The sequence below is a fragment of the Natator depressus genome, chromosome 5, assembly GCF_965152275.1.
Source record: "Natator depressus isolate rNatDep1 chromosome 5, rNatDep2.hap1, whole genome shotgun sequence".
NCBI lineage: Eukaryota > Metazoa > Chordata > Testudines > Cheloniidae > Natator > Natator depressus.
Genome location: NC_134238.1, coordinates 33387501 through 33410186, shown reverse-complemented (window position 1 = coordinate 33410186; position 22686 = coordinate 33387501). Strand labels below are relative to the sequence as shown.

Below are 22686 nucleotides of genomic sequence, written 5' to 3'. Positions count from 1 at the left end.
TGGTTCATCTTCAGGAGAAACATCTTGAGGCTAGACTCCCTCCATAGCCCCTGAGAACGGCATTCCAACATCGCCATATTCCTTCTCCCTCTCTCCCAAATGTTCCAGGTGGCAGTGGGGGGGTGGGGCGGGATTGCAATATCCCTTCCACTCAACCCTGGGGGAGGAGCCTTAGAATAAAGCTGCACATGAGATGATGTGTGACAGGCAAGGCTACTGCCCTTTTAAAGACAAGCTGAATGTGTTTTTCCCCCTGCCAATTTTATTCCACCATGTGTCCAAGGTTAAATTCTATTTGTGATTTGTTACAGTATGTTTGTTCAATAAAAGTCAATGTCTTGAGAGTGAAGGAGTCTTTATTAATTTAAAATTGGGGAGGGGGGGAGAAGAGGAGGGACAGAGAAACTGAAGCAATGGAGGGGATGTGTTGGAGACAAAAACCCAGCAGTCACAGCAAGGTTCATACTATGGGAAGGCACAATACAGAAAAGTGGTACACATTACTGAGGGTCATTACTGAAACAGGTTTTCAAAGTCTGCCTGAGACACAGTGTTCCAGGCTGAGCTCTTCTTATAGCCCTGGTATCTGGCTGCTCAAAATTAGCAGACTGCCTACCCACCTCCAAGCCCCACCCTGGAAACTTTTCTCCCTTTGCTTCACGGATATTATTAAGCACACAGCAGGCAGCTATACCCATGGGGATATTGCTGTCATTGAGGTGTAACCTAGTAATCAGACTGCACAAGTGACCCTTTAAATGGCCAAAGGCACATTCAACCAGCATTCTGCACTTGCTCAGCCTGTTGTTTAATTGATCCTTGTTGCTGTCTAGGTGTCCAGTGTACCGCTTCATGAGCCATGGGAGGAAGGTGTAGGCTGGGTCTCCCAGGGTTACTCTTGGCATTTCAGCATCAGCAATGGTTATTTTGCATTCCAGAAAGAAATTCACTGCTTGCTGCTTTCTGAACAGACCTGTGTTATTAAAGATGCGTGCGTCATGGACCTTTCCTGACCATCCCACATTGATGTTAGTAAAATGGCCCTACTGATCCACCAGCACTTGCAACACCACTGAAAAGTATTCTGTTTATGTACACTTTGGGAAGATGGTCTGGTGCCAATGGATATGGGATATGCGTGCCATCTATTGCTCCACCACAGTTAGGGAACCCCATTGTGGCAAAACTATCCAGTATTTCTTGCACATTGCCCAGAATCACAACCCTTCTTAGCAAAAGGCCGTTAATGGCCCTGCATACTTGGATCACAACGTACCCCCTGCCTCCCCCCCCCCGGTGGATTTTCCAACTCCAAATTGATTCCCCTCTTACCAGTAGCAGTCTGGCACTGCTAACTTCCACACAGTGATGGCCACTCGCTTCTCCACTCGCTGTCAGAGCAGGTCTCGTTTTTAGTGTCCCTGCACTGCAGGGCTGGGGAGAGCCCCACAACAGTTACCGGAAAGTGGTCTTGCGCATACGAAAGTTCGGCAGACACTGGTCACAATCCCATAACTGCATAACAGTGCAATCCCACCAGTCAGTGTTTGTTTCTCGGGACCAGAGACTGTGCTCCCCCATGTTCAGCTGCTGTGCAACTGCCAGCGGAAACTGGGAATTGTTTCATTCTATGACTTCCAGCAGAGCTGCTGGAAGGACATTACAGTGTTCCATGTAACAGCACCTTTTGTGGCTCTGGAAATACTGCAGGATAAGGCATGTGGTGTTTGTAATGCTCACAACAATAGTGAACGGCTAAGCAGGGGTCCATGCTGCTTGGGATATGGCATACGTGCAGCTATACCAGTCTTTTTTTTAAAAAAAGGCAGGAAATATCATGGGTTCCAGTTGAAATCAGGGGAGGGAGGGAGAAAATGGCATCATAGGACGTTGAAGCTATGTTCACAGTCCCCGCTGTAAGCATGTTTTGGTCCCATGAGGCATTGCAAGTCCTTCCCAAAAATCCCTATGGTGAATTGCACTGTGAGGATAGCTATGCACAGTACACTGCTCTCTGCATCGATGCAAGCGCTGCTAGTGAGGATGAGCCCCACCGACACAAGGAGTGTGGCGTAGATACGCAGTCCCAACTTATTGCAGCGGCTGGATGTCGACTTAACTGAAGTTGACTTAAGTTTGTAGTGTAGACGTGCCCTCGGAGTGTTTCCTTCTGGAGACAAGTCTGCTGATCCATCCTTATGACACCTAGTGCACAGCTGCAGTAGTACCACCTAAACTGCAATGCTAGGAGAAACCAACATCAACCTGTTAGTATGAAGAAGCCAGGGAGCAGAAGTCTTGGGAATCTTTATCCAGAAATAAACTCAAGAAAGGAAAGGATGAAGAAGGTGGTGGTGGGGAAGGGCGTAGTGTAGGCCAGCATGTAATGTAAAACCCATGTTTATGTACTGTAGAGTCTCAGGTTTCTGTGTCATCTCTGCTCCTGGTGTCTCAAACTCTCTGGCTTGATGAAAGATTGCACTGATTCCCGTGGCAACTCGCTGTACCTGGAAATGACACTGAGGGGCATATGGAAGAGCTGCAGAGTCTAAGCAACACTGAAACCCTTTGCAGGCAGAGCAAAGAAGAAGAAATTTATGGGATGTTGGTGTGGAACAATAATAGTGTTTCAGTATAATTGTACTTTCCATCAACATGCTGTACAATCTAAGTTTGTTTCTAAAATATAGAAAATCATACTGTATTTGAACGGTTGGTGTATAAGTGAGGCTGAATTAATAGTGAATTTAAGCAACACTTTTCAAAATATTAAAAGCCTGCTTTGTCCAGATTTAAATAACCATTTCTTAAGGGTTTCTCACAGAAAAAGACTGGTCAGGTCTAATTTGATTCAGCACTTACACAGTAGCACTCTTTTTGTACCTAAAAACATACGGTTTTCAGGGTTTTGAAAAGGATCTGAGAAAAGTGTGTAATAATATTTGTCACTACTGTTATGACTGGAGTAACCAACAGGGAGGGACAAAGAAACAGAAGGCAGATTAGTGCTAGGAAGCGTTTATTTTTAATGGCTATGTGCAGAATGTATTGTAATTACACTTTGAAAAGTGCTATGATCACGTGGATCTGTGAACCTTTTTAGGGAAGGTGTGCTCTAAATGTTGACCTCTTCACACTGACTTAATGTAAAACACCTGTCTTGCTGAGCAGTGCACAACATAAGTACATATTTTAAGGTAGATGCTTTTGAAAGCTATATAACACTGTCCTAAAATATTCCATTGTACTTACATTAAGTTGCCTTATTCGGTGTCCTGTACCTTGCTCAGAACATTGCCTGGGCATAATTAAATGTTTGTTTCAAAAATACATAGAGATTTCCTTAAAACCAATAGCCAGCACACGTGTACACGGTATGTCAGTATAAATAGTTTCACTTCTCCCCTCTCAAAATAGTTACCTTTATGTAAAGAGCAGCATTTTCACCCTGAACTACATTTTCTTTTTTTTCCTGAGACTCATCAAGCACCCTGTACTATTATTGTTATTCCCTTTTAATGATAGTCCCAGACAGATGAGAAGGAACAGTCCCTGCCCCAAAGAACTCATACTCAGATGGTATCAGGACTGATGTTTTGTTGCTGAAGGCCAAATCATGTAGTGCTCTGCTGGAGGAGGCAGAGCTCTAGGGAGGCCTTACAGGCTGACAGAGCAAATTGAGTCAGACATTTTTGTGTGAATTGTTTTCATGTCACCATTCCACTAACTAAATATATAATTACAAAATAAATGTAGGCTTTGTTTATATTTTTAAATCAAATATTTTTACACAATACCACTGTAGGGTTGCATGGCACTTCACACATATGAGAAAATCAGATTCCTAAGTCTACAAATGAATGACAGAGAACACACAAGCACAATGGAACCCCTGTTTAAGAACTAATTGTGTTTGAAAAGTTCATACAATTGAACATCTCAAAATTTACAGTACGTATGGTGCTTAAGTTACAGTATGGTGCACTGCATCACTTTCTTCTTGTCCTTTAAACTACCCTCTGCAAAGTGACTTCCAATGCATTGAAGGCATTGGAATATGAAGGGACATTGATTTGTTCTTCATGATCATCACTTGTGTATTTTTTCTCCCTTGGGAAAAAATGTTCATATAGCTGGTCATTTGTAGATTGGTGTTCATAAAATCAAAGTTCTACTGTAAAGATGTGTGACGGGACGCACACACTTTTCGTGAGCGCCTCCTGTTGACTCTGTGCAAACCTGCACAAACACACACTTTGCTCATGGTGCCCCTTGTTGGCTGTTTCCCTTGTCAGGCAGGTCTTCGGTGGCTCAGCCCTCTGGCTAAGTCACTCAGTTAATAGGTGAATGGATGGATTAATCCCTTTTGGGGTAAAAGGTCCAACAGGACCTGTCCCTGTTCCCTTGTTAATTTCTATACCCAGTCCCTGGGCTCAGTTCTCAGCCCCTTCTTGGCTAGCTCTAAGTCTGTGCCTGCCCTGGTATAGAGCAGTGCCCCCAGAAGACTCTTTGCTGTTATCAGTTCTTATTGTCCCAGCTCTCCAGCCAGTTCACTCCTTGAAGTTCAACCCCCTTCTGGGGTAACAAAGTTCAACGCATGGTTGGCCCTCTGCAGGGTCTTCAGCCCCAGCCCTGGGCCTGTTTAAACTCCCAGACCCTTTCTTGGGCTTTTAATGAAGTGTCTTATTCCCTCCTTGTGGCTTAGGCCACTTCTCCAGTGACCAGGGGGACCCAGGCCTGCCCATTACTCCGGATCCCAACCCAGGGACCCTATAGACAGCAGCCACATACAGCTTCCTTTACTTGGTTGCTGCAGCTGTTCCCCAGGCTGCTTCCCACTTGGTCCCATCACCTTCTTGGGTTCTCTCTGTTCCCTGCTTGAGCAGGGCCTCCCCCAACCCTCCTTTCCTGAAATGTTTCTCTGTCTTCCAGGACTTCCTCAGTCTTCCAGTCCCAGCTGGGATCTAACCTTCTCAGATCCTACAGCACCTTTTAACTGGGTCTTCTGCATTCTGATTAGCTGCTTTCCTGCAGCCCTTCTAGGCAGGCCTGGAGGACCCACCTTCACGGCTCCTTTTCTCGGGTGGGGTGTGGTAAGACCACAAGACCTCCAGCAGGGAGCCTCAAAGGGCCAAGCACACACCATCACATGATGAAACTGTGGAGCTGCAGTCAGAGGAACGAGTGGGACAACAGTAAAAATGGGAAGACGGACCATTATTTGTAAGGTTTCAGAGTAGCAGCCATGTTAGTCTGTATTTGCAAGAAGAAAAGGAGTACTTGTGGCACTTTAGAGACTAACAAATTTATATGAGCATAAGCTTTCGCGGGCTACAGCTCACTTCATCGGATGCATGCAGTGGAAAATACAGTGGGGAGATTTATATACATAGAGAACATGAAATAATGGGTGTTACCATACACACTGTAACCAGAGTGATCACTTAAGGTGAGCTATTAGCAGCAGGAGAGCGGGGCAGGAAAAAACCTTTTGTAGTGATAATCAAGGTGGGCCACTTCCAGCAGTTGACAAGAACGTCTGAGGAACAGTGGGGGGTGGGGGGGAATAAACATGGGGAAATAGTTTTACTTTGTGTAATGACACATCCACTCCCAGTCTCTATTCAAGCCTAAGTTAATTGTATCCAGTTTGCAAATTAATTCCAATTCAGCAGTCTCTGGTTGGAGTCTGTTTTTGAAGTTTTTTTGTTGAAGTATTGCGACTTTTAGGTCTGTAATCGAGTGACCAGAGAGATTGAAGTGTTCTCCGACTGGTTTTTGAATGTTATAATTCTTGACATCTGATTTGTGTCCATTTATTCTTTTACGTAGAGACCGTCCAGTTTGACCAGTGTACATGGCATAGGGGCATTGCTGGCACATGATGGCATATATCACATTGGTAAATGTGCAGGTGAACGAGCCTCTGATAGTGTGGCTGATGTGATTAGGCCCTATGATGGTGTCCCCTGAATAGATATGTGGACACAGTTGGCAACGGGCTTTGTTGCAAGGATAGGTTCCTGGGTTAGTGGTTCTGTTGTGTGGTATGTGGTTGCTGGTGAGTATTTGCTTCAGGTTGGGGGGCTGTCTGTAGGCAAGGACTGGCCTGTCTCCCAAGATCTGTGAGAGTGATGGGTCGTCCTTCAGGATAGGTTGTAGATCCTTGATGATGCGCTGGAGAGGTTTTAGTTGGGGGCTGAAGGTGGTGGCTAGTGGCGTTCTGTTATTTTCTTTGTGGGGCCTGTCCTGTAGTAGGGGACTTCTGGGTCCTCTTCTGGCTCTGTCAATCTGTTTCTTCACTTCAGCAGGTGGGTATTGTAGTTGTAAGAATGCTTGATAGAGATGTTGTAGGTGTTTGTCTCTGTCTGAGGGGTTGGAGCAAATGTGTTTGTATCGTAGAGCTTGGCTGTAGACAATGGATCGTGTGGTGTGGTCTGGATGAAAGCTGGAGGCATGTAGGTAGGAATAGCGGTCAGTAGGTTTCCGGTATAGGGAATGGTGGAACGGTGTGGGAGTCGGTGGTCCTGAAGCAGGTTTAGAGATTGATGGCAAGCTAATTAAGCGGAAACTTTTAGAGAAAGGGCAACCAAATTCTGCCCTTACTGACAAATGTTCTTGATTTCAGTGGTTTGCACAGAATGTATAGTAAAGACAAAATTTGTCCCATTACTTTAATCCATTGTAAGTGGTAGGGTTATCTGGCAGGAAATTTTGATCTATTTAACTTTCCGTGTTTTTAATTAGTTTTCATTATTGTTTTGAAAGGGGCTGACACTATTAGGAAGTACTGGAGTCGTTACTACCAAGGATCCCAAGGGGTAATATTTGTATTAGACAGTGCCTCCTCGGAAGATGATCTAGAAACGGCGAGGAATGAACTACATTCTGCTCTTCAGCACCCACAGTTATGTACTCTGCCATTTTTAATATTGGCCAATCATCAAGACAAGCCAGCAGCTCGCTCAGTACAAGAGGTATGTTAACATGGCAGCATCTTGTCTGTCTGCACACTGCGATAGAAAGCACATCATTAGTCAAGTGCATTTTGTGCTGATCACACTAAATGTTCTTAGTCTTCTTGGAGAGCAGAACCTGTAAAAGAACTGGATATGAATATAATTCTCCTGCTTTCACCTTCTTTTGCTTAAGGGAGAAAAGACATTTCTAACTGCTTTTATCAAAAGCTACTGGGAGTTTTTTTTGTTTTACTTGTTGTTTGTTAGCTATTAGTTTAATCTTGATTTTTGTTTTTATCCTCCTTAGCACATCCCCATTATCTTAGTCGTCACCATTGCTTAAAGCTATATATTATGCTTGCAACCATGTGTAGCTTTTATGTAAATACTTTTTTCTTATCTGCTATCCACTGACATGGGAGTCAAGTTGTAATTCTTATTCTGAAGTCCTATTTTGAATTTCCTAATCTAAGAAGTGATATCCTTGCCTAACTTGCAGTAATCATACAGAGAATCCTTTAATTGTTCCATTCAATAAATTCAGCACTCAGTACTATTAGCAGTCGCTGAAAAATGTTTGTTTTAGTTGTCTTGTGTGCTGTCTTACAGCAGCAGTGTTGAGGGTAGTGTTTTTTTCACAAGATGCTCTACTTTAAAAAAAAAAATTGTAGGAAGTAATGTATTTTGAACGAAATTTTAACCGACTGAGTTTATAGTTCTGCTGAAATGCAACCAACTGTGCGATCATCTTCTTTGTGTAAGCGTTAAGGCACTCTGCATGATAAGTTTTATGTTGAAATGAATGTTTGTCCTGTGAATATTTGTCCTGTGAATGATGATTTTCATTACAGTAAAGTCAAAACTGCTTTAGTATCATAATTGGGGTATTTTGCTGTCATATTAAAAATCTTACTTTTTTACACATCGTTTTTTCAAAAATAATATGAATACTGATGAAGCAGAATGCAAAAGCCCTTTATCCACACTACACCAGCTACTATTTGTGCAGCATAGTACGTACATCCTTCCTGTACTGGTCCAACACTGTCTCATGTCACACATCTCCTCAGCCAACGGAATGGAGAATATGAATGTTATTTAGGTTAGAGTCAGACAAGTGGTATAGTTTTTAATGTAAACAATGTCTGGGGATGTAATGCCACTTTTAAGATGATGCTGAGAATAAATGAGGCTTAGGTAATTGAGGTCGCACTGTAAAAATACTTGATATTTATACAAAAATCAAGTTCTACTCTATTCTCTGAAATTGGAATTAGTGTATATCCATGTTACATAAAGTGTAAACTGAGCTACACAATCTTACAAGCCCCAGAAGATGCAGCAAGATAATGGCTGATCCAGGAATAAAATTTGAGACAATTGAATCAGAGTATATATGATTCAGGGTAGGGATGCCAAGCCTCCAGGATTATCCTGGAGTCTCCAGGAATTAAAGATTGTTATATGATGAAACCTCCGGGAATACATCCAACCAAAATTGGCAACCCTATTCCAGGGCAGAATTTTTAATAATGACTGCCTAATGTTAGGTGCAGCTAAATAAGTTGCCTCATTATTCACAAGTGCTGAGCACCTTGGGTTCAACAGTGCAATATTTATTTCCAAAACCCTGTTGTTTTTAAAATGTCACTATGTCCCCAGGTACAGCTGGGTGGCCAGCACTGTTCTAAAACAGGCATGCACGTTTATTTTGAAACCTAACTTTGAGGCACTTGTTTTTGAAATTCTTGGCCCTGGTTTTTAATGTGGCACAAACGTGCCGTAAGTAGTATGTGGTCGTCTAAAGATACGAGAGAGAGAAAAAAATCACTTTCCCCCACCTCAGTTTTGAGTTGGAGGATTCTCATGGTTACAAGAAGGATGAGAAACAAGGAACAACTATTGATCTCTAACAACTGTTTATTATAATACAGATTTTGTGTGTAGGATTTATTTATCAACATTGTTTCAGTATTGTAGTAAATTATGTTCTCAGTCATTACAACATGATGTTAAGGTACTGTACTTTACCTTTCACATAAAGGAAATTGATTCTACTGTGTTGAGAGGTTTTCCCCCCCACTTTTTTCTGTAATCACTCTAATGCTTCAGATGTATCTTTTTAAAACAATGTGGAGTACAGCTTTTTCTTAAAGGTGCGGTGTAGATGTGTACTGATTGAAGCTTCTGATTATAAATATGGCTACTTGAATATTCAGCCTATAATGCTTATAGGTATGACATGTTTGTTCATTTTCCACAGTCTCTTCATGCTATGTCTGTACTCTGCTTTACAGATTATTTAGCTTTACAGAGAGTTACAGAAGCAGATCCCATCCTACAGTGGGATATTTGTGGGCATGCCTTTGGGTCTGCACAGATCCAATTGTGGGATTAGGGCCAATATTAATCGCCCTCCATCTTCTTTTTTTCAGGACCCTCTCCTCCCACTTCCCTCCCCTCACTTTCTGTTCTCCATAATGATGCATCTGGTGTCAATAGCAGTTGTTCTTCGAGTGATTGCTCATATCCGTTCCAATTAGGTGTGCACACGCCGCATGCACAGTCATCGGAAAGTTTTCCCCCTAGCAGCACCTGTCAGGTCGACTGTGGAGCCCCCTGAAGTGGCGCCTTCATGGTCCTCAATATTTGACACTGCCGACCCGGTGCCACCTTAGTTCCTTCTTACCTCCAGTGACAGTCGTTGGAACTGTGGCATCTTGTTTAGCAAGTTCTACCATGTTTCCCTAGCCTTGTTTGGCTTTTTTTCTTTTTACATATTAGTTTTTAGTTCGTATTAGTACTTACCAGTTGGGCTGGGAGGTTTACTGTCCCGACTGCTTTTTCTTGGGAGGGCTTATGTGCTCAAGTCCTGCTCCAAGCCCATGCCAATGGGCAACCCCCACGACGCTTGTCTAAAGTGTCTGGGGGAGGCTCACCAATCCAATTGGTGCAGGATTTGTAAAGGGTTTCACCCCAGAACCAAAAAGGAGCGAGACTTTCACCTCAAGCAGCTCTTTATGGAGGCGTGGCAGGACCTGGCGCCAAGTTCTTCAGTGTATAGTGCCCTGGCAACAGTGGTGGAAGTGGCACCATGGAAGGACTCTGGCAGAGACCTGTGGCACCGTCACTCCACGGCACCAAAACCGGCAGGATTGACCCGGTACCGCTCTTACTCCCTGGTGCAGAAGCGGCACTGGAAGCAAGGGAGGAGCAGCTCTCCGTCCCAGAGGTCCACCCCTGTGTCCTCGTGAGGAGCACCCAGTGCTGAAGTCTGTGGAGCCAGCACCATCGACTTCAGCCCCACAAGGGGGACCATCAAGACCGATGCTGTTGGACTCCCCAGCCCAGATTATTGAGGAGGTGGAGCTGCCATCCACCGCAGATACCTTAGTTGCTGCAAGGGACCTCATCGCCATTACAGTGCCGAGGTCACCCAGTATTCACGCCAAGCCTCCGGTACCACATCATATAGCACTGTCTCGAGGCAAACCAGTGATGCTCCGGCCCTCGGCACCGCTGATAGTCCCTGCACTGCTTGCAATCACAGCACTGCTCCAGGTTGCGCCAGTGCTCCTGATCACGAAGCTGATCCACACATTGATCCCCATTGTGTGGCAGGTCCCAGTCCCAGCACTGGTCCCGACGCTGCTCAGTGACCCCACGCAGCTCCAGCCTTGTGGCGCTGCTCGGCACTGGTCACTCCTCCGCAGTCCCAATCCTGGTCTTTGGACTCGGATGCGGGATCTAGATACTCAGAGGGTTCTTCAAGGGTGGCTCTGCCCCTCATCAGGACCATCTGGCAGACTCCGGCCTCTATCCCTCCCACTGCCAAGGATGTTGAGAGGAAATACTTTGTGCCATCAGAGGGGTACGAATATCTCTTTATGCACCCGCAGCCTTGTTCATTGGTGGTTGCAGCAGGAAACGAGGAGGAGACGCAGGGGCAACAAGCCCCAATGCCTAAGTCCAAGGAGGCCAAACGCCTGGACCTGTTCGGACGTAAGGTGTACTCCACGGGGGTGGGGGGGCTCCAGCTCAGGATTGCCAATCAGCAGGCAATTCTCAGCCGGTATAACTTCAACTCCTGGAACTCAATGCTCAAGTTCAAGGAGCTGGTGCCAACTGAATCCAGAGAGGAGTTTGGATCGATAGTGGAGGTGGGCAAGGCAGTGGCACGGACCTCTTTACAGGCCTCACTGGATGCTATGGACTTGGCAGCGTGCACCTTGTCCTCTGATATCGCCATGAGGCACACCTCATGGTTGCAGGCCTCGGGCCTACTGCCTGAGGTTCAACAAACAATGCAGGACCTGCCTTTTAATGGGGCAGGCCTGTTCACGGAGCAGACTGACTCTCGGCTGCATAGCCTAAAAGACTCAAGGGTTGCTATGAAATCTTTGGGTATGCACACCCTGACAACCCAACGCAAGCATTTCAAGCCCCAACAGCAGCAGCAATGCTCCTATCCTCGTCGGCAGAGGCAGGAATTTTACAGGAGAAGGGGCAGGAATGGCAGAAGGAAGCCTTCCACCCCGCCTTCTGGCCAGGGCCCGACTAAACCATCATCGGGTTCCAAGCAGGGCTTTTGAAGGTGTGCCCGAGGACAGCGCACCAGCCTCATTCCCGGATCCTTCTCTGTCCTTTTTGAATAGTCTGTCCTACTTCTACCGTGCTTGGTCCCAAATAACTTTGGACCACTGGGTCCTCCGCACGGTGGAAGTGGGATACTCTCTCCAGTTCTGCTCCTACCCTCCCTCCCACCCCCCTTCCCTATCTTTCTCCAGGGATCCCTCTCACAAGCAACGCCTTATCCAGGAGGTGCAGACACTCCTCGCCATGGGAGCATTGGAGGAGGTTCCTCAGGAGCTAAGGAGCAAGTGATTCTACTCCCAATACTTAATCCCCAAGGCCAAGGGGGCGCTCAGATCCATTCTAGATCTGCACGGACTCAACAAATTCAGGGTAAAGTTGAAGTTCCACATGGACTCCCTGGGCACTATTATCCCCTCCCTGGGTCTGGGAGACCGGTATGCCGCCCTTGACATGAAGGACGCGTACTTTCATAGCAATTCGTCCAACACACAAGGTGCTTCCTACGCTTCATGGTCAGCCACAAAGCAATACCAATTCACTGTCCTACCATTCAGCCTCTGAACAGCCTCCCGAGTGTTCACCAAGTGCACGTCGGTCGTGGCTGCTTTTCTCCATCGACAGCAGGTGAAAATATACCTCTACCGTGACAATTGGCTGCTCAGGGGCCACACCAGGACACAGGTGCAGTCCCAAATCCATTTGATCAGGTACACATTCAAGAGCTAAAGGCTCTCACCTCTAACCCACCTTACACAGTTTTCCACAGGGATCAGGTGCAACTCAGGCCGCACCAGGCCTTTCTCCCCAAGGTGGTGTCGCACTTCCACACCAGTCAGGACATTTTCCCTAAGCCTCATGACAGTAACTAGGAGCAGAGGCTACGGCTACACTCCCTCAATGTTCAATGAGCACTGACTTCCTACAATGAGCGCACTAAGCTGTTCAGAAAGTCGAACCAGTTGTTCACAGTGGTGGCAGACCGGATGAAAGGGCTCCCGGTCTCATCTCAAAGAATATCCTCCCGGATCACATTGTGCATCCGCACGTGCTACGAGCTGGCCAAAGTACCGGCCCCGACTCTTACGGCACACTCCACGAGGGCCCAGGCCTCGTCAGCAGCGTTCTTGGCCCAGGTCCCAATCCAAGAAACATAGTCCTTGGTGCATACCTTCACCTCTCACTACGCCATCATCTGACATGCCGGAGACGATGTGGCTTTCGGCAGAGGTGTGCTTCAATCAGCGTTTTCTTAACTCCGACCCCACCCCTGGGTAAGGTTTGGGCATCCCCTAATTGGAATCACTCGAAGAAAAAACGTTTACTCACCTTTCATAACTGTTGTTCTTCGAGATGTGTTGCTCATATCCATTCCAAACCCGCCCCTCTGTCGTAGTAACTAGCAAGAAGGAACTGAGGAGGCACCAGGTTGGCAGGGTCATATATTGAGTGCCATGAAGGCGCCACTCCAGGGTTCTCTGCAGCTGACCTGACGGGTGCTGCTAGGGGAAAAACTTTCCAATGACTATGCATGCGGCGCACGTACCTAATTGGAATGGATTTGAGCAACACATCTCGAATAACAACTGTTACGAAAGGTGAATAACCATTTTATCCTGATGTGCTTCCAGTAGAATTGTAATATGACACATTTGCACAGTATGTTTTAAACATAATTGTTTGTATTTTTCTTTTAAATTAAGCTTTGACTACCTGTTAATTTTGAGTTTTGTGTGAAACTTGTGAACATAAGAATTTTGTTTGAAATACACAACTAATACAAACTTTGTGGAATTGTATATTGAGAATGGACTGAATAGACTCTATCTCTGCTGAAATAGTTGACTTTACAGAAGAATAATAGAAAACTAATTGAATAAGGAGTATTATGGTTAATTTAAGGAGACAGTAAGGCATAAAAGCTTATCAGTTACTTGTTCCTGAGAAAATTTATGTTTTATGCTTACTGAATAAAAAATGCAGACATTACACAATGAATTATCCAGTTATTGAAACAAAGGGATTAACTGCTTCCTTAAAGAATTCACGTTACTTTTATTACTGATTTTGGAAAAAGTAAAACAAAAGAAATGGGCTGCTGAATTATCATTAGGTCATCATTATTGATTTCAAAAGGATCATTTTAAAATATATTTTAAACTTATATTTTTGAAAATAAAGGAAATGTAATTGTTCAATAATATGAATGTTTGTGCAAAACTCTTGTCTTGCTCTTAATGCAGTTATGCACTAAATTTAAGTCACAGGGCAAAGGCAATATATTGAGGTTTCTAAGGACATGTGGAGTCTTGTAGACTGCATAGTTTCCCTTTCTGTACTATACCTAGAAGGACCACTTGCAGTGTAATTAAACAAAATGTTTAAGAATTGAATGGAACAGTGGAAATTATGAACAAATACTTATCTGCAGCAAAAATTCTTTACAAAACTATACAAGAGCCAAGCAATTTCAGCAACAGATGTTTGTTGTATTAACTTTGGGGAGATGCAATTGCTAGAGATTTCCAACATGTTAAGTTTCCTTTTATTAAACATTTTTCTCTACACACTGCAGTCAAAAGCAAAATTGCACAAAGTAAATGTCCATAGCGTTAAAAAGCAAAGCCATGAGTAATTTAATTCAAAAACTGTGTAATGAGAATTTGTAAAAGTACACAGTAGATCTCTTTACTTGTACTTAAATGTAAGTGTACCTAATTTGTTTTACGTCCCCCTCATGGGGGGCGGGGGGGGGGCCCTTAAGTTCTGAAGTATTTAAGAGATCTGGAGAAATTTTATGAGATAATAGCCAATAAAAGTAATCCTGTTTTCCCTTACACAGTTGCTAATTGTGGCTCTGTTTCACTTCCTGGCTTTTTCAAATCTAAATTTTTATAAAAAATGGGTCATTTCATCATAAACGATAAATTAAGTTGACATTTTAAAAACGATACCTCTTTTTGGATTTTCAGCTGTCTGCTTGTATGCTATTTACTCTATCTCCCAATGTCAAAGATATTTGTAATTTGTTTTGGTACCACTGTGGTAGGAACAGACATCTTAGTATTTTTCAAATAACTACTAATCGGTTTTTAAAACCAATCTAAACTGAGTAATGTGGATATAAAGACACAGTATACTGTGTAGAACATAATTTTAATGAAATCTTATTTGACGGTTCAGTAAGCACATCATAAGATAACCCATCTGTTAAATTAAGATATCAAACATTAACATTATAAATTAAAGTAATAGGTTATATAGTGATGAGCTGTTACTAATTTTCAATGAATTGTGTTGGAAATATGCCTTAATTGGGAAATGTAAACATTTACAGATTAAAATAATTGAAGACAGTTACCTAACACAGTAGACGGAGGGATAGTTCAGTCTATATGTTTCCAGAGCAGTTTATTTAGTTAACATACTTTTTTCCCCATAAGCCTTATTGGTGAGGGAGAATGTTTATGGTGTTTGTTATTTCTGATTAAGGACAAGTGTTCTTTGTTATTCCCTGTTCAGATTTTTGTAATGCAGCTCAGAGGTAATAGGATGTTCTGTGGTGTTAAGAGTTTTTAGTATTTGTCATGCTATTATCCTTTTTCTGGACTTCTGTGATATTGAAGTTGTTGGTGAAATTGTCCATATTGCTTCAGTTTTATCCACCAGAGTTCTATGGAGGAGCAGTTAACTGTCTTTCAGAATGTTGCTGTCATGGGGCATGGCTGCCCTCTGACATCCCCTGTTGGTTGCATGTGGCACTACAGGCACACCCTACTTCAGTTCCTTTTCTCGAGGTGGGTCTCCTTAGCTTTCCACACACCTTTCTGTGCTAGAGATATTGCTCAACCCTCTGGTAGGGTGACCAGATAGCAACTGTGAAAAAATGGGACGGGGGTGTGGGGTAATAGGCACCTATATAAGAAAAATTCCCAAAAAACGGGACAGCTGATCATCCTACCCTCTGGCCAAGTCCCAAACAAAACATAATCCCTTCTGGGGTAACAAAAGTCCAACTAAAAAAGTCCCAACAAACAAAAAGGTCCTTCTGCTCTTCAGGGGCTTCTCTTCAGCCTACCTGCTGAGTGCTGTTCCCAGCCCCTTTCTGGGCTGCCTTAGCAAGTCTTTCTGGCTCTAGGAGAGAGTGCATGGCCGCCAAGCTGATTCCCCGGAGTACTTTTCTCAGCCCCTTCTGGGCTCTCTTCCTTGTATCCATCCCTGCCTTTGTATAGAGCACTGTCCCCCAGGCTAGTTCCCTTAGAATACCCAACCTCCTATGGACCTTGGCTTAGGTCCTGCCACAGGAGCTTGCCTGCTCCATGTGATTCCACTTTTAGACTGATATATCCTTTAAAAAAGTCTAGGTGTCCCCATTAAGCTATCACCCGACTCTCCTTAATCCCATTTCCCCCTCTTAGACTGGGAAGCAGCTAACAATTATGGTACTGGTGAGGTTGGCCCCATCTCTCCTTAAAGGCACCAGTCACCTTGTACCAGTTATCAAACCCAAAGATATACCATGGTAGAAAATATGAAGTAATGGAGCATATAAACATTTAGGTCAGTTCTTTAGTTATATGAAATGCGATGCATTTAGATAAACTGTTGACCAATAATGCCTATTGTAAATCACTGAAGGCTTCAGGAGGTTTAAATTCCCTTTATGCAGAATGGTAGAACCTTTTATTTGATTTATTTTGGTACATAGTCAGACTGTTCACGTAATAGAAACTCTAAAGAGCCTTTCTGAGTAAACTTTCAAATGATGTAGAAATGGCATTTTATTCTTCTTTGAATGCTTGCTCATGTCCATTCCAATGTAGGTGTGCACACGCACATGTGCACCATCGCCAAAAGTTTTCCCCTCTGTGGTACTGTTCAGGTCACTCCTGCGCCCCTTGGAGTGGCGCCCTGATAGTGCGGTCTATAGGAACCTGCCGACCTGCTGCCCGCTCAGTTCTTCTTAGCGCCCATGATGGTCACTGAAACATTGCTCGTCTCTTGTACTTGCAACTGTTCTTCTCAGTGGACTTCTGTAAATAAAATTGTACATAGTTATTATGTTAAATAATAGTTAGAGCAACAGTTAAGTAGTTAGTATAGTAGTAGGTCCCCTACTCTGCAGGGCTAGCTGGCCCCGGGCTCCAGGGCATGCCTTGATCCCAGGGCTTCAAACAGTGTGCGGTGTGTCACAAACCAATGCCGGTGAGTGACCCTGCATGATAGTTGCCTCAAGTGCCTCAGAGAAAAACATGTGCAGGAACAGTGCTGTATCTGTAAGAACTTTGTACCTCTCCTTCTTAGTCCTTGGGCTAATAGGCTAAACTTCCTCCTGATGGAGGCGGCACTTTGTCCCCCCTTGGAGCTGCAAGGGGAAACGGCACTGACCATCTCAGTGTCGGTCAGGAATGCCCTGGTGTTGCTGAGAGAGGCACAGCAGCGCTTCACCTCCCTGGTGCTGAGAAGACTCCATGCCAAATGCAAAGAATTCCCAGTTTTGTCATTCTTCCCTGGTGCACAAGAAGACAACCCTGGCACCGACTCCTCATCAGCACTCACCATTGTCGGTGTCGAAGAAGAAACGATACAGTGGCACTGCTCTTCCCTCATCGGAGCATGCTGGCTGGCGCTGATCGGCACTGTGCCACCGTGGTCGCCCAGGAGTGATTCTCCTGAATGAGACTCAGAAGCTGAATCCTATACTTCACAAAGGAGTAGACTCCAATCCAGCTACAGGCACCGAGCACTGGACAAGGTACAGGAGATGGCACCAAAACCATGGCCACCATCTCAATGGCAGATGCCAATGCATCAGACCCAATATGGAACTTTTGGGTGCTCCAACAGTTTCCAGTTGAGACATTTATATTCAGCGCCTTCAGAAGGTCAAGCTTCCCCGCCATCCACCTCGGAAGACGGGTCAGTTCCTGGTGCCAAGATCCGTGCCGAGAGATGGGATACCCCCTCACAGGACCCACCTTCAGAAGAGGCGGTACAGCGGCCACTGCTGGTGTAAGCCTTGTCTTCCTCCCTGGATGAAGCGGTGGCAGGAACCACCCTGGCGCCCACTCAGGACAACTATAGGTCACATTAGGAGCTTCTGTGCAGGGTGGCCCAAAATCTGGGGATACAAGTGGAAGAGATTGCCGAGTCATCTCACTCCCTGATGGACATATTGGCATCCTGAGCACTGTCACGGGTAGCTTTGCCCCTAAATGAGGCTATTCTACAGCCAATTAAGGTTCTTTGGCAAACTCTTGTATCTCTCCAGCCAATGGCTAAGGGGAGGGAGCGAAAATATTTCATTCCTCCCAAGGATTATGAGTTCCTATATACTCATCCACTACCGGGCTCACTGGTCATCTCACAGTGAATGAGAGGGAGAGACAAGGACAGCGGAGGTTGTCCCTGTAAGGCAATGATGCCAAAAAATTTGATTTATTTTGCAGAAAGGTATATTAGACAGGGCCGGGGGCATCTAGGTGAAAATAGCTAACCATCAGGCCCTTTTAAGTTGATACAGGTTTATCTTCCTGTCAGCCATGGAGAAATTGAGGGAGCTCCTACCGCTGGAATCCAGGGGTGAGTTCTCAGTCACAGTTGAGGAGTTATCAAGGCATCTCTCCAAGTGGCCCTGGACGTGGCTGTTGCCCATTCCTTGGCCTCAGTGGTCGTTATGAGATGGTGTTCCTGGCTACAGGCCTTTGGACTCCCATATGAGGTCCAACAGATCATTCAGGACCTACCATTTGAGGAGGGCTCCCTTTTCTTGGAGGAAACTGACTAAAAACTTTATAGTCTAAAAGGCTCAAGTATTACTTCGAAGTTATTAGGCCTTCACATACCAGCCCCCACAAGGAAGCATTGTAAACCACAACTGATGGGCCGGTTCTACCCTCCACAACAGCGACAAAGACAGGACTTCAGTAGGAGGCAGAATAGGTGCCACAAGAGACACTCACCACCCCACTCCTCGTTGGCTCAGATACCTGCCCCCTCAAGACCTGCATCAGACCCAAAGCAGACCTTTTGAGGGTACACCTGAGGATAGCATACCAGGACAGTGCTTGGATCCTATCTCTCCTTTCTAGACTTGTTGTCCCACTTCTACGGGGCATGGACCAACATTACCAGGGACCGTTGGGTATTCCACATGGTAGAAGTGGGATATATCCTGAAATTCAGTCTTTCCCCTATTTCCCATCCTCCCTTCCCGTCCCTCTTGGGCCAGAAGTCTCTCATGAGAAGTGTCTCTGAAGAGGTGCAGTCACTCCTATGGAAAGGAGCAGTGGAGGAGGTCCCCCTGGAGCTAAGGAGCAGAGGGTTCCTCTTCCGCTACTTTCTGATCCCAAAGACCAACAGTGACCTCAGGCCTATCTTGGATCTGCAAAACCTCAACAGATTCATGAAGCTGAAGGCCTTGATTATCCCACTCTCTGGATCCTCGACTTAAAGGATTTGTATTTTCATATCACTATTTTCTGGAGACACAGGAAGTATCTACGATTCTCAGCAGCCCCACGGGTGTTCACAAAGTGCATTACAGTTGTGGCAGCCTTCCTGAGGAGGAGAGGGGTGCAAGTATACTCATAACCTGGACAACTGACTGATCAGAGGTTGTCATTCCAGGGACTAGGTAGAAACACACACAAAGCTGATACAGTCAAATTTTCAAGACCTGGGGCTGATGATAAATATGCAAAAATTGATTTTCCCCTCCTCCCCCAGTCCAGAGAACAGAATTCACAGGAGTGGTCCTCGACTCAACTCGAGCCAGAGTCCTTTCTGCCTGACAGCTGCTTCAGAGTGATAAGGGCTCTCAGTCTAAGGGAGCATCCCATCACTACAGCAAGAACCTGCTTGAAGTTTCTGGGTCACATGGCATCGTGCACTTATGTGGTGCAACACACAAGGCTGAGACTAAGACCACTCCAATTTTGGCTCGTGTGTGTGTGTGTGTGTGTATGCACATCAGGCCACCATCATCTGGACAAGGTGGTCTCGCTTCCCCCATGGGTGGTTTCCACACTCCAGTGGTGGCTGGACCCGGAGAAAGTATGTGCAGGTGTCCCCTTCTCGAGGCCTGCTCCCTCACTGTCCCTAGTCACAGACGCTTCATATGTGGGATGAGGAGCCCATTTGGGGAACCTCAGGACTCAAGGCCTCTGGTCATCAGAGGAGCTAGACGTACACATCAATGTGAGGGAACTAAGGGCGATGTGCTTAGCTTGCCTTGCTTTCTGAGCCCACATGAAGGGCAATAATGTATCAGTTCTCATGGACAACATGACAACAATGTATTATATAAACCAGTGGTGGGTAACCTGCAGCCCATCAGGGTAATCTGCAGGCCACGAGACATTTTGCTGACGTTGACCATCCGTAGGCATGGCCCCCGCAGCCCCCAGCGGTTCGCCGTTCCGAGTCAATGGGAGCTGTGGGAAGTGGTAGCCAGCACGTCCCTGAGACCTGCCGCTTTCCGCAGCTTCCATTGGCTGGGAACGGCGAACCGTGGCCACTGGGAGCTGCAGGGGGCCATGCCTGCGGATGGTCAACGTCAGCAAAATGTCTCGTGGCCCACAATCAGATTACCCTGGTGGGCCACATGCGGCCTTCAGGTTACCCACCACTGACAATAAACAATTGATGGGGGGAGGGACTCGCTCCTCTCCTATGTCAGGAAGCTCTGAGTTTATAGGTCTTCTGTATAGCCCATTCCATTCATCTCAAAGCGTCCTACCTGCCAGGATCACAGAATGAATTGGCGGACCATCTCAGCAGATCCTTTTCCAGTCATCACAAGTGGTCCATTCACCTAGACATCTTGAACACTATTTTCCTGAAGTGGCGATTTCCCCTGGTAAGCCTGTTTGTGACGAGATAAGTCCTGCTCTTTTTGAGGTCACAGCCCAGGCTCATTCACAAATGCCTTTCTCCTCCCCTGGACGGGAGGACTCTTGTATGCGTTCCCTCCAACTCCTCTTATTCACAAGGTCCTGCCCAAGGTCAGGAGGGACAGAGTGCCACTGATTCTCAGAATGCCGGCTTGGCCTCTCCAGCAATGGTTCACAGCCTTGCTCGACCTCTCAGTAGACAGAGCGATCTACTTGCCTCTGCTCCTGGACTTGATCTCGCAAGCCCACGGCCCCTTGCTCTGCCTGAGCCTCAATCTCTTCACCTGACGCGTGGAAGCTCTGTGGCTGAGCCAGATGGAACAATCATGTTCAGAGCAGGTGCAGGAGGTACCCTTGGGGAGCAGGAAACCATCAACTAGAGCCATGTCCCAGGCAACATGAAAGAGATGCTCGATCTGGTTGCTTCAGATGGCGGTCTCACCTGCTGAGTCCTCACTGCCCTTTCTCTTGGATTACCTACTTCAGTTAAAGCAGGAAGGCTTAGCAGTATTATCCGTAAGAGTCCATCTGACCACAATCTCTGCATTTCACCCCTGGGTGAGTGGCTGGTCGATATTCTCAAATCAGATCTGTAGCCAACTCCTGAAAGGGCTGGAGTGTCTGTACCCACAAGTTCGCCCGTGCCTGCCTCCTTGGGACCTTAACCTGGTACCAACAAGATTGAAAGGACCTCCATTCAAACCTCTGACAACCAGCTCATTGTTTTATCTATCATGGTGGCTAACACCTCAGCTAGAAGGGTCTCAGAGATCCAGGCCCTACCTCTCAGCCACCATACCCTCTCTTCTTCAAGGACAAGGTACAGCTCTGACCCCACCCTTCCTTTCTGCTGAAGGTAGTCTCAATTTCATAGTAACCAAGACATTTTTCTCCCAGTCTTCTATCCAAAGCTCCACGCTAGTTAGGAGGAACAGAGGCACCACTCGCTGGATGTTCAGCGTGCGCTCGCCTTCTATTTAGAAAGGACCAAGCCCTTCAGAAAGACCACCCAACTATTCATAGCCAACCGGACAGGATGAAAGGCAGCCCAGAGTATCTCATCGTGGCTCACGTCCCGTATCCGCACTTGTTACGAGCTGGCACGGGTCCCAGCTCCTAGATTAGTGGTGCATGCTACAAGAATGCAAGCTTCATCAGTGGCATTTGTGGCACAAGTCCCGATCCAAGACATTTGCAGAGTGGCGACTTGGTCATCGGTCTGCACATTTGCCTCACACTATGCTGTCCCCCAACAAGCCAAAGATGATGCGGGCTTCAGCAAAGCAGTGCTTCAATCAGCATGCAAATGAACTCCAAACTCTCCACCAGGGTAACTGCTTGGTAGTCACCTACTTTGGAAGGGACATGAGCAAGCACTCGAAAAAGAAAAAACAGTTACTAACCTTTCTATAACTGTTTTTCGAGCTGTTGCTCATGCCCATTCCAAAATCCACCCTCCTAACCCTTGTTGGAGTTGCAAGCAAGAAGGAACTGAGGGGGCAGCAGGTTGGCAGGTTCCTATATACTGGGTCATGAGGGCACCACTCCAAGGGGCGCAGAGCCGACCTGATGGATACCACTCAGGGGAAAAACTTCTGGTGACAGTGCACATGCATGCACACCTACATTGGAATGGACATGAGCAAAACATCTCGAAAAACAGTTACAGAAAGGTTATTAACCTTTTTTTAAAAAATATCGGTTGCAGAGGTGCATGAAAAATTGTGAGAAGGGGGTATGTAGAGAGTGGATGATGTTTTGTTCTTTTTTGGATATACAACACCTAGAGCTATTTGAAACTCAGAAGAAAGACTATTTTAAACTAATACTTCAGAATTAAAATAGCATGATTAGAAATATCTGAGTTTCAAATGACATTTTCGAGAGCATATGTGAAAAAATGCTTCCATGTTTATATAAAGGACTGTGCTATTGTTAGGGGGCTTATTCCTTCACCCACTTACTTCCCTGGTTCTTCTCGCATGAACAGAGAGCAACAATACCCGAAGTCCAAAGGTGCAAACAATTCGATGTTTATTGGGGTGAACTTCCAGCAAGCATGATTCCAGTTTCCTTCCTTAGTATCCTCCTTCCCAACTCTGACACCACAGAGCCTTACACCTGTGTCCCTGTTCCCATTTCTCCCTTTAACCAAACAGGATTCCAGTTTCCTTACTCCCATTCCCTGTTCCCATTTCCCCCTTTAGCAAAACATGGTTCCAATTTCCTTACCCTCATTC

At 45.6% G+C, this 22686-nt stretch overlaps 1 protein-coding gene across 4 annotated transcripts in view; it reads left to right on the top strand.

The window, feature by feature from the left end:
- The window catches only part of ARL15 (ARF like GTPase 15), a 332061-nt gene that overhangs the window by 142597 nt on the left and 166778 nt on the right, over positions 1-22686 (top strand). For all 4 annotated transcript variants that reach the window (XM_074952550.1, XM_074952546.1, XM_074952548.1 and 1 more), the window contains one exon: positions 6769-6977. In XM_074952550.1, coding sequence (XP_074808651.1) covers positions 6769-6977 — 209 coding nt within the window. The remainder of the gene's footprint in view (positions 1-6768; positions 6978-22686) is intronic.